The 13,326-nt window shown below is 39.4% G+C and overlaps 1 protein-coding gene across 2 annotated transcripts in view; it reads left to right on the forward strand.

Moving 5' to 3' along the window:
• The first annotated feature begins 2,603 nt into the window (after positions 1 to 2,603).
• Positions 2,604 to 13,326, forward strand: part of LOC117464831 (A disintegrin and metalloproteinase with thrombospondin motifs 14) — a 55,403-nt gene continuing 44,680 nt past the window's right edge. For both annotated transcript variants that reach the window (XM_034107537.1, XM_034107538.1), the window contains exons 1-2: positions 2,604 to 3,253; positions 3,685 to 4,133. In XM_034107537.1, the coding sequence (XP_033963428.1) occupies positions 3,175 to 3,253; positions 3,685 to 4,133 (528 nt within the window). In that variant the 5' untranslated portion in view covers positions 2,604 to 3,174. The remainder of the gene's footprint in view (positions 3,254 to 3,684; positions 4,134 to 13,326) is intronic.

The following is a 13,326-nucleotide window of genomic DNA, read 5'->3' on the forward strand; positions in this document are numbered from 1 at the left end:
GAGAAAACAAACAGACATACAACTCTTTGGTGGATGTGAAAAAACAAAAAAATAAGGAGACATATTACAGTGCTGTTGCAGCTGCATTTACAGTAAAGGCTCCCACACTCATTACAGTAATCACATTTCTAAGGAAGGTCAAGTGAGTCAAAATCCCTCCATTACCACGGGGTGGAGGACGATAATAACAACTTCTTCAAGTCGCTGGTTCTTAAGTTGGTGGACGTTTCTCTCTTCCTTCAAGCTGCCGGGCAGACTTGCAGCTGCTTTGCATCTCCCTGCATCTCGAGAGATGAACAGTCACATATTTTCTCAGCACGCTGGCATGGCTAGACCGCATTACAGCACACACTGAGGCTTCCACAACTCATACACACTTCTTTAACTTCTCCCCATTGCTGGAAACAGGAGGAAAGACACTTTTTTTTCCTGCCGCTCTACCCTCAAAGACTGGCCCAACTACTGTATAGCAGATTAAAAAGTGTCAGTTTGATTCAGACAAGTACAGTTTAAAGTAGTTTGAAGCGTCTGTGGAGTAAGGAATGGAAAATAAAGTGTTTATTGTTGAATAAATCACATTTCTGTTAGGACTGGCTGTCTCAAGTGGATATTGTTCAGCTAAGTTAAAGTACTTAACAGTTGGGTTGTTTCTAAGAGTGTATTCAAGTTTTTCTTTTACACCCCTGTTGTGAGGAACAAAAAGTTCTAATGCGAGCACTGTAGTAGAAAATTGTTCTTGTGTGTGGATGTAACCACAGCCTGTGAGAGAAGCGATTCATTTATTAAAGGGAAAGAAATACTTATAATTGAATACTAGATGCCATATTGTGGATTGTCGCCCCGGCATTTTAGACACAAACGAAACAAAAACAACAAAAAACACTCCAAACAGTTTGCGTGGAAAAATAGCATAAAACTTCTTACAAGGCCGTTAATGGTTTCCATCTCTTAATGCTGTGGTTAGTTTCCATGGCTTATTAATGCACAACTCTGGACCAGCATCCAATCCTCTCATTGCGGCCCTGGGGGGATCATGACTGCATAAAAACCCACACCTGCTCTACATTGACCATCCTGGGAGCATGGAGCTAATTAGCCACAGAATGAGAGTATGGCGCTGCATGGGGGAGGTCGCGCAAATCAACATAGCCCAGACACAGTCGAGGAACTGTGGAAGCAAAATAATGTCCAGTCTAGACACCTTTTCCCTAAAAAAAAGAAGTACCTTAAAGTCAAAACTCATTTCAACCCAACCCCCTTCTCTTCCTCTGAGAAGGATTCAAGAGTTGTTGGTTCAGTCTCTGCGTGGTCATGTCTAACAAAGTCTGGACTCCAGCAGGGTGAGCCGAGGCCAAAAAAAAAAGTCCTGGTTGCTTGAGTAGTCATCCAAAGTTTTAACAGGCTGTCATTCCTCTGATGAAATCTACTGGAGAGTTTTCACACCTTTTCAAACTCTAATGATGGTGTTGGATGTGTTCCCTTTCTGCAAATGGAACATATGCTCACAGTGACATCTGCAGGATTAGCCCAGATTATGAATATTTGAGATGAAAACGGCATAATGTCATTAATTAGGATCATGCAAGGCTTGCTTTTGTTTATACTAGACTGCATTCAATCGACATAGAACATGATTAGTTTGTAAAAATCACATTAACTTACATTTGAAAGCACTTAATTTGGCTGTAAATGGATGGGTTGGACTTTTTTCATGTCTATGTTCAAATAAATATGTACGTTGCACAGTGTTTTGGTAGATTTAAATTGTCCTCCACTGGCTCATATAAAAAGTAAAAGCAGTGAAGGTGATCTTCCAAGTCTTTAGTGTACATTTCTCTCTTTATGTATTAACATTCACTAAGCTGCAGTTGACAGTATATAGCCTATACATTAAGTGACACAAAAAAGGCAGTTTACTGAAAAAAAGACTTTGAAAACTCCCTTCACCTCCAAAGGCATTGTCCAGATGGCTTGGCTTCAAATATTATAGTCTATAATAGCACAAAACGAATACAAGGAATAATAACAGCTACCAATAACTGTTTCATTGCAATCATGAGCATTATTTTTAAGATTCACTTGGGAAACAAAAATGCATTTGATCTCCTGTTTCTTCTTTAATATTGATTTTTTTTAAGTAATGTTCTTAATATTTAATATTTGGGGATTTTGTCAAGTAAATTACATATCCCTTTGAGGTTTTTGACTGGGTTGTTGTTAGGTGTTATCAATATCTGTGATTCTCAACAAGTGTCTAATTCCCGTCTTCAAACCAACACGAGATAATAATTTATTTGATTTTCTCCAAACAAGTCAAAGTCACGTGCATTGGAACGTTTTGACCTCTGTCATTCCTGATTTATTGCAGCGTTATCACTGACGTGTTTGTGGTCTCATGTAAACATATATGAGTTATAACCATGCATCTGGCATACATTTCACCCGTTTTAAGAGGGACTTTTTGTAAGATATTAGCTGTGGAGGTGGACAGGATGATATAACGTCTCCAGTTACTTTTCGTTTCTTTTCTTTTTTGAGCTGAGAAAAAAAATCGCTTGGCTTCATATGTGGTTGTCTGGTGGAGAGAAGGCGCTCCCACTGTTGGCTGGTAGTGGCTTCAAGTTGAGCAGTGGAGAGTCCCGCAGCCGAACCATTGGTGCGTAATGGTGCACGACTGGACGGCAGATGTTTCACCACCGGGACACTCTGTCTCTGCACACTTTATCTGAACTCTTCCGACTTTTTTTCTCAGCGTAGGCGTGCGTTAACTTGCACTCCTGCCTTTAAAAAAAAAAGTTATCTGGGGAAGGAAAGGGACGGAGACGGGTTGGGGAAAAAATTGGGCTACCTCTTCAAACCGTCCTGGTTTTTACCGGGGAGAGTTGTCGTCATCAGCACCCCAGATATCCCCCCGTAACTCCCTAAATGGATGGGACAGTCTTGGTCTATGCAGTTCAGCACAGGCCAAAAGATTGGAAACAACTTTTGAGTATCCGTCAGTTTGGCGTCTAGAGGGAAACGCTCAGAAATGCCCGGCTGCTTCGCTGCAGCTCAACTCTGAGGACCTCTCCTGCATTTGCGCTTTTTGTTCACAAGGAAGGACTTTGCTCAAAGTTTACAACAGAAAGGAAAACTCAGCGCTGAAGTGGCAGCTTTCATACTATAGCCCTCGCTATGGATTGTACGTATTTATTGATGTGCTTTTCACTCTGTCAACTTTTTTTGGATCATATTTTCGCTGCAGAAACACATGGTGAGTTGTCCACTTACTTTTTTGCAATCTGTATCAATAATCTGTGCACTCAAAAGTCTAAATGTGGAGGGGCAATTATCTAAAAAGTATGGCCTAATTCCATTAATAGGTCCACATAATAAATCTGACAGCCTAACTGTTATGGATGAAGTCAATGCAGTGTGTTGAACTGCTTGACTCCCCTTTTTGTCTGCAGAATTATTACTCATAGCCTTCTACTTCAGTGTTTTAAAGACAAACATCATTTCATTGTACAGCTTTTAAATGCTTAATATAAAAATAAGCATGTAATAGTGTTTAGTTCTGGCCTCTATAATTCAATATGCCTTTTTAGTCATTCAGCCAACTTTCCCTTATAGTCTTTTTTTTCCATAAGAGCTTGCCATAGGTCTGTGAATGTGATTCTCACTTGACACTATTTGTCCCATCAGAAAAACTCTCTGGAAAGTTAAGTGAATATGGTCTTATCGTGCCATTCAGCACAGACTCCCAGGGCCGGTACATTTCTCACGTGGTCTCTGCTGGAAGTGGAAGTAATGGTGATGCTGATGCTGATGCCGCCTCAGCCTTCAGCAGCAGCAGCAGCAGCACCAGCAGCAGCAGCAGCAGCAGTAGGAGGGTGGCCCGCAGTGCCCCCGAGATGCCCCCGGTCACCCCCGCCTCTACGCAGCACTTGTTTTTCAATGTCACTGTGTTTGGAAAAGAACTGCACCTCCGCCTGAGGGCCAACAGGAGGCTGGTGGCCCCAGGGGCTTTTGTGGAATGGCATGAGGACTTTGTGGAAAAGGCCAAGGAACATATCCACAGGGACTGTGTTTTCACTGGAGACGTCAGCGACATGCCGGAGGCCTCTGTGGCTATCAGCAACTGTGACGGACTGGTAAGTCAATGCATACTTGAAATATTAGTCTGATTGAGATAGACGTAGCTGGGAGAAAATATGCTTTCCCTTCTTTTGCAGCGCCACTTAGAATTTGGAATATGTGCACCACATCTTCATATAAAACATTCTTTACAAGTCTTTCTTTTAATCTACCCTTCTTTGAAGGAACAAACATTTACACCTGTGATGGCTTAAGAGGGACTCCATGATTGTAGTTTGGTGTTTTAATGAGAGACTACTCAAACTCAAAGCCCTGCGGCATAATTTATGTTGTCATCAGTATGCATAGTTTCTTTCAAACACTTGTATTCTTCCCAAAATATTTCTCTGTACACCAGCAAGCATATGTGGCAGTTTGCGTGTCCAGATCCTGCTCCATTGCTTAGGAGTTCCTCAGGCAGCAGATGATTGGGCTAGAATCGAGCCGGTCTAACTGATGAAAGAGCAGAAGAAAAACGCTTAAAAACTTGAAAGCTTGAAAGGTTGTTGATGAGACAGGAGCAGTAGTGTTGGGATATTGAATACAATGGATATAGAATCTGAGAAGTAAATCTGAATCCTTTCATTTTTCTTTCTCTACGAGATAAATAGCCGAGCACATATATTTGCCAATGCATAGCATGTTGCAAGACTACAAAACGGTTCCATTTAGGTTTTGTAAGTGCAAGAAGCCGCCAAACAAACATTGAGATTAATAACAATATTATCCATCATTTGGAGTTTCTGGCCTACTTACTAATATTAGCCCAATAGTCAGATGCTTTTTAGCTCTGTTTTTGGTCTCCACAAACTCCTGAGAAAATAATTGCTCTATTTTGATTAAGAGCTATTTGTACTGAAGCTAGCTGTGGGTGTTTGAAGCCTGAAAACTGCTGCAGCTCCATCTGACAATGGTGTTAATGAGATCAGCAAGAGAGCCACAACCATAAAGTGGCCAGCTTTTAAACCTAAGCTATGAGAACAATATGCTAGAGTGCTCTGTAAAGCAAAGAGGAACGACAGTCAAGTGATACTTTTCTGCAGGTTAATCACAATGAGCAACCTCTTTCAAATTACACATATAAATGTCACCCAAGTTATTATTGAATTATTGACCAGAGAAGCTTTAAGGGTCTTTAAAGTTGTTGTTGGTTTTGTAGGGGGTTTGCCTTTAGTGATAGTAGCAGAGGTCAAGAAAGTGGGAAAAGGAAGGACAGGGTATACAGGGTTTGTATACTTTGTACCTTAGTACATAGGGCTATTAACATAAATGAGCTAGAACAGATCTCTGAAGAGCTTGGAGTTTAGTATTTTGTTGACCTGTATACCAAATGGCTTTTGAGGCTCTTTATTTAGCCTAAATTGAAAAAAATTCCAAATTATTTGACACAATTCCAGATCACTTCGTCTTCCAGAGCATTGCATGTCCCCACCATACCCACCAATCTATGTATTTGTCACCTTTTGTGCTCACTGTCGCTGATGGGACAGGGCAGAGCCATTTGGAGGTGAGCCGAGCCGCTAATGGATGTTTGCAGTCGAGCAAATTAGAGTGAACTTTCAAACCCTGCACGTGACATTTGAAGTGGCAGGTTGACCGAAGCAAGGCTACTCCTGAACTTCTCTGAGTCAGCTCTCTTTATGTTTCTGACAGAAATGACAAGTTAAGAATGGGGTTGACGATAACCCTCTGACCCTGGAGCTTTTGTACATGAGAAAGAAATACTTTGAGTTAGAAATCCTTTTCTAAGTTATCACACACTCGACACCTCAAGGCAAAAAACCTATGTATTTGAATGAAGTCTATTGTTTGCAAATAGAGTTTCCACAAGCCAACAATTTCATGCTTTCTGATGCATTTGCAAGGACAGCCAAGCGTTTGATGTGGCATCAGCACAACACAATAAAACAATAGACCTCTCAACACTTGTACACTCTAAAAACAAATGCCTTGGCTCAACAAAGAAAATCAATGCAACAGTTTGCATCGATGTTTATTGAGTTAAGACAACTTCTAATGAAATTGTCTTAAAGCAACAAAGTTATTTGAGTTAGGGGAGAAGGCTTTTCCTCTACAATCAGAGGTGTTTTTAATTACCACTTACTTAATAATTGGTATTATAAAAGTTTTGAAGTTGATTACTCAAAAGATTAAGTTGTTCCAACTAGTTTTACCACATGATTTAAAAGGAATTTTAAGTTACTTAATTACCCTCATACAAGTTTTTACGTTGATTACTCCAATAATGAATTTGCTCCAACTTGTTTTACCGTATGATTTAAAAGGAATTTAAGTTGTATGTACTTAATTACCATCATTGTGAACACACATTTTTAAGTTGACAACCATTTATAAATTAAGTTGCTCCAAATATATTGTATTCAATAGTTTTTTTTCTTAGCTTTTTCATGTTTTTGCCTTTAAAGAAAGACATTAATTGATTCCACAACAAAAATATAAGGCAATTCACTTTTTATTTTGAACTGCATTTGTTTATCTCAACACATGATGTTTCAATCAGGAGAGAATTCATTTAGTTTGAACATTTATTGACACATGCCACACAGTATGATAAGGTGCATGAACACCTGACATCACAGCTGACTGCAGGAGAGAGGAGAACCATTTTATAGTTTGACTGCAGCACAGTGATTGGCTGCTGGAGAATGAGGTGAAATGTAATAGGTTAAAGAGAACGCCTGTGATGAGCTGATTATATGCAGCTGTGGAGTGAATGTATTTACACCCAGTCTTCCTGAAAGAACTTGCGCTGAGCTTCATTTCAATCTTGAAAAAAAAGATAAATAACACAAATTTAAATTGCCCCACAAATAATAAATAAACACAATAGCCATATTACATGGGAAATGGGGACACAGCAAATACATGCTGCCATCACAATGAAGTTAGAGGCCTTTACATATTTAAAACCAGTGCCAAATATGTCAAATCAAACAAACTCTCAATGGCCACCAATCTGCAGATCACACACATCCATTTTACAAAAGATGTAACAAAGATGTTCACACTGCCGACAGTCATTATTTCAAACAGTATGAACACATTTAACGCAAAATGCTTGCTCATTCATTTGTTTGCCTCGACCACGATGGCTGCCATCGTATGGACAGACCCTGGGATGGACCGGTCACTGATGAAGGCGATATTCATGTCCTTTTGAAGCACATTAAATAATAGGTTAGCGCATAAGAGATAATGAATTAGGTAATTGCAAACTTTTTAAACTGTCACTCTTAGCGAATTCAGAGCCATTATTAACAGCTGCTAAAGCAACGCTGGTATTGTTTTCACCTATTGAGTCTGCATGTGTGTGTCAGCATGGCAACGTGGTCCTGAAGACACACAGAGGTGCTTTTGAGTACTTTGCCTAGTGTTTAAATGCATGTGAACAGATTTTGTCAATCACAACTGTGGAAGATTTAGTGTATCTTCTCATCTTTTTTGCAGGTTCCATACAATATGTGAACTGGTTAAGAGAAGAGCAGAAGCCACTTTTCAAATGTTACACAATCCTTTTCCCACGCCATTGCTGTCAACACCTATCCATGCTGAACGTTGCTAAGATATTATTGATTGGGGTGTGGCCAAAAGTGCAATATTCTTCAAAATGTAGCTGACAGAGAGCAGTGCTTTTGTCAGAGAGCACTGTGCCCATGGATTTTATTTTATTTCAAGATTTTTAATTACACCGCTAAACTCCTTGAAAAGGTCCTCTTCCTTTTCTCCAAGGTACACGACAAGGCAGCGGATGGCTATAGTTCTCTGCTAATTTCAATTGTATTGTGCTATTTTTGAAAAAGGAAAAAAAGAGAAATTACCTAAATGAATATATTCTGAACTGCCAACAACTTGCATTTCAATGACAACTCTAAATAACGATCCTACCTCAAGAAGCATGTCCTTGGTCTGCTTCACCGAGATTCATTTTTAATAAAAAGCGATATCACAATAGTAACCAAAGTATGTTTACTCTCACAGTAACCTCTACTACTTTGTATCCTCTCACAGAACTATTCACAGTTCAAAGGCTGCTAATTTTGGTCAAGCAGCAATTTGCCTACACAGTACAAGACTATCTACTGTATTTGAATGACAAAAGATGACACTCACCTTAAAATGTCCTTTGTATATTTCTATTTGTCTTAACTGTGGAAACTTGTCCAGGCAAGTGGGAGTGGACTTGAAATCCTTAACTCAAGGTGTAGAACAATTAAGTTATCAAGCCAATTGCATTACTTACTACAACTTGAATTTAGTTTTAAGTCAATTAACGCAGAAATCAGAGTTCAAATTACACACAATATTAAGTTGATGTAATTACCAACATTATTACGTCAACACAACTTATAAATTCATGTTTGCAACTTAAAATGTTTATCTAAATCAATTAACTCACATTTTTATCTTGCAACCATGCATTTAATTAAGTGGAGGTGAAAGGTCGCCTGAATTCGTTTTTAGAGTGTACTGTGTTTCGACATTGCTGTATTTTCTCGCCCTCATACAGTAATTTCAGTGTCAACACAACAACCCACGCTGAACATGAGAATAATTAGATAAAAAACGTTGTCAAAGTCATTTCTTTCTTTCTAAATGCAATGACAGTCGGTGGTGTAAAATGTTGTGCCGTGTTCTGTAATTACAATGTGAATTCTTGAAAGGCAACTGTTTGTTTATTGAAAGGCAACAGTATGTGACCTTCCAGGAATCAAGGCAAGAATGCTGCACAAGGCGTTATTATAAAGATTGTGTTAGATATCGCTAGATCTAAAAAAACAAAAAATGTATGCCTTTTAGTCAGCCAATCCTGTCATTCAAGGTATTTAAACCTAAAAATAAATCAACAGTGATACATTTTCATTGTGAAGTATTGTTATACTCACACAGCCATCAAACCATATTCTTGAGTTTTCTGAAAACAGTAGAACATGGTAATGTTTGCCTTCTCTAAAGACATACGATTTGATGTGAACAGCATGGTATGAGGTTCAAGGCTGGCAATACAATTGTTTTATCTCTAACATCTTTTAACTGTACTTGTAATACAATCAGCATACAGAAACTGCAGTGTCATAATTCAGATTTTTAGAAATACCAATGAAAGAGGAGGGTCTTTATGCAGCACTCAGGTCATAAGATGAATGATTGATTACATGCAAATTCATAACATACACCTTTTATTGTCATGGATATATGATTTCAGAATTGGAAGAGATCAGGGTAAAAATACCATACATCTTTACCTACAAAAATAGTTTTGGCTGACGTGAAGCCTCCTTTATCCGGATTTCGGGCAATAAAGGCAAAAAAGACAATATCGATGCAAGGAGACAGTAGATTAATGACCAGCAAATAATCAAAGAATGTAAATGTAAATCCCAGAAAACATATAAGTCCCTTTTCTTCATTGTTAACTTAGCATATTGTACATCTGGGACAATGTGGAAACAGCGTCATGATACAGTCAAGGGTCTCAAAACATTTGGACTACAGATTTCGACCAAAGTCTGAGATCCTTTTCTATACATTTGTAGGTAAGATAAGGTATGCTCTTCCTCTGAAGCACATGCTATCTGGTATTTCTGGAGTGTTGCTCCCTCATGGCCCTCAGTGTGTTGTGTCTCGTATAGTTTGATTGGATTTGATCTTATTCTTTCCTGTAAATTAAATATTTTCCAATTAATATTGGTGACATTGAGGTCTGAGTTTCTATTCAGTTTGTCGGTAATTGTGCCTTTTCAGATGTCAATTGTCAAAGCTTTTAGAATCAAGACATGTCAGCCTTCATGTGTGGGGTGGCAGCAGTAATACATAGACAGATACTGCATTTGGAAAAATATGTTTTTCTTTTTTTGTGATTTGGCTTTAGAATGAATAGTCTCCATGCATCAAAACAACATAAACATGTCTGTGCATGCAGGCGTGTTCTGGAGGCATTTGGAGATGAACAGAGTTTGCGGTGCCTGCTTGATGTCGAGAGACTTGAAGGAGTTTGATGAAAGAAGTGGTTTGGAAGGAGAAAGAGCATGCAGTGAGGTCACCACATACGGGTCAAATTGATTAGATAAACTGTGCCTAGACCTTTACGTGCCAACAGCAATTCATCTTTAAAATGTTTGATGTGTTTCCTTAAAGAGAACACACGCATGCTGTATTGAAAAATATGCATATCACAGTTGCCTAGAATTGTTTTGCATTCCTGCAAACAAAGTGTTCAGGGTGGAAGAACACGCAACAGGCGCATTCACACCGCAGTACTTTTCCCACAAAGGTTCATGAGAACTTAGTTCATGAGAACTCTTTAGTTCAGATCGCGTTCACACCGGAATAAGTCCCTGGGGGAGGATTAGGCAAATGAAGCCGCTGACGTCACTTCTTCTTCTTCTGTTTTGGGTTTACTGAAGCCTTTCCGAGTAAATCATCTCCACCGCTCCCATGTTTTATTTTGTGTTGCCATAAGTTAGTCTCTCTGCGTTTCTGCGCTGGGCTAATGCTAATAATGCTAATGCGAGGATAATAAAATGGCGGCTTCACAACACTTTTTGGGAGTTTTACGGGGCGTGGTTTGCAATCCGCCCAGCCAATCAGACATAGGAACCTTTTTCTCCCACGAAAGTCCCTGCTCTCTAGCAGGGACGGAAAAGGGGGTGAAAAGGTTCTCATTAACTAATTTTAGTTATGGCTCTTTTTGGTGTGAACGCAACATTTCGGAACTAAATCGGAACTAAAGTGGGAAAAGTACTGCGGTGTGAACGCGCCTAGCAGTCACAATGCCTAACCCTGCGATTTTAGCAACTATTTCAAGACTTAAATTCTTCTTATATTACATGATAAGGTTTGTTATCAGTGTGTGCTCTAATCTGTTGACATTTTCACCAAGATGAGTCACGTATAGCCAGGCACGACATCATCATTAACAGATTACGTGTTCCTGCCAGGTGCAAGATTTATGGTATTCCAAGCTCATGACAGATAAGACAGTCATACAGTAAAGCTGCAAATGAATCTGATATCGTCTGGACTTATTTGGTATATGGCCTCACAGTATTACCAGACTGTCAGCTGAGTTTGCAGATAAAGTGAATGAAAAATAACTCCAAAACAAAACACTTTCAGATGTACTCTCATACAGTTTGTGTTTGATTGACCAACAAAGTCAGCGTCTGCGCTATCTTCCCCTCCGACTGTAACTCCAGTTAGATCGCAACAGCTGTGCAAGCCAGGCGAGCATGAACTATTGTTGTGTAGCGATGAGTGATGGCTATGATTATTCCGGTGCTGCTCATGTGTTGGGTATTAGCGCAGATGACGGGCTGATTGAATTACATGTGTGATGGAAACACGAGTGCCGGGTGACCGCAGTAGGAAGAGTGCTATTTCTGTGTCCATCAGTTAAAAAGAGAGAGAGACACCTAGCAACAGTCAGCAGGCTTACTTTTTTCGGGGTGGTGGTGGGGCAGTTTTCCATCCAATTGGAGACGGAAAGTGCTTTCATAAATTGTTCTATTCATGCATGTTTGCAGAATTTCTGGTCCCAGTCCAGTATTCCAGTGTCCTCTGGTGTTCCAGTTCTCCACTGGCACCAAGGTAAAGGCACTAAATTAGGAGCTCCATCAGTGGAAGCCCAACGACTCAGCCAGTTATGTGATTTATTTCCTCTAAATCCAATCCCTATTTGTAGCAGTTACCGCATGTCTGTCTGAACATGTGTTAGTGTGTGTGCTTATTGAAATACATACTGTGATACAGGATACCTGCAAATACCCACACACACATCACAAATACCAACAACGAGAAGCACACTCTTTACTGCTACTACAACAACTACTTGTACTGTCTTGTTCAAGGACGATGACATAATGGAATGGTTATTTTATTGTTCATTATTTGGACTACTTTTTTTTTGAAAGCTTAAAATGTCAGGAGGATTTATTATTTGAATGTTTGGTAATCTTGTTTTGGTCTCTTTTTTGAAATAATGGTGTTGTAAGCCTGTTGGAGGCTGGGAAAAATGTTATTTATGCGTGAAACAATGACAACCTTCATTACTTCCACTACATGTACTACTGCTGCTACTTCTACCAATACTACTACTAATTGATGCAAGACAGAAAGGGAGAATTCGTCTTTCCAGGAAGACTGAAATAGCTCAAGCATTTAATTTTCTTAAGGTTTTCTTTGTCTCTCACTCACTGAGGAGGACGAGGTGCAAGGCCAGCCCGAAACTTAGTGATAGCCAAAAGGAAAAAGGTGTTAAAATGTGTAAAAATATGGGAGATTGAGATCTGACTATGTATTATATGACCACTACGTCTAGACATTATTACTAGTACTTCTACTACTTCTGCTTTACGGCTACAACTGTTCATTCTTCTTCTAGTACTACTACCACTTCTTCTAGTGTCATTGTACTTGTACTAATGCTACAACAACCTCGTCTTGTAATAATAATACACCCATTGCTGCTGCTACACTGCCTCCCTCCTCCCATTCCTTCCCCTAATCCCTCTCCTCATAATAATAATAATAATAACATTAATTTTCCTTTTAAACAAACTAGCTTTTCTTTGAAAACCAATTAACCGCTAACGGCAGCCATGTAATTTTCGACTTCTTTCAAGTAATTCAATGGAATGGCAAAATTATTATATCTTTCTAATCTTTGATATTAGTCTCATGCAGATGAGTGACGATAATTATAAGCCAAATTATCTCTTCATAATCCTTGCCGTGATCACCAGCTATGCTTGTCCTTTGTGGCCTTGCACAGTGAGATGTGAAAGCTGATGAAAAGGAACCAAGTAGTAATCCTCTGCTCCCACAAGCTGTCTCATACGATTATTTCAAACCCGCAACTCTGTGTCTAGCACCACTCAGCATTGATTACCTCCTGGTTTACTGATCCTCTTGGTTATAACACAGCATCACCGTAACCCCGGCCATTTTATGAATTTTGGATTAAGGTCAGATTTCGCATTGATTTTGTGACTTCAATTTGTACAGATAACCGTGTGACGTTAGCATTCATATCTGGATCTCAATGTATGAAAGTGGATTACTTGTACTCTCTCCCTCTCTGTGTCTCGCTTTGGGATCAACAAAGAGCGTGCCTGGAACCGAAATTACATGTTACTGAACAATGTGCCACAAATTACAGGTTAAGCTCCTGGAATGACGACTGGACTTTGA

This window comes from Pseudochaenichthys georgianus, chromosome 19 (assembly GCF_902827115.2).
Source record: "Pseudochaenichthys georgianus chromosome 19, fPseGeo1.2, whole genome shotgun sequence".
In the NCBI taxonomy this organism is placed as follows: Eukaryota; Metazoa; Chordata; class Actinopteri; order Perciformes; family Channichthyidae; genus Pseudochaenichthys; species Pseudochaenichthys georgianus.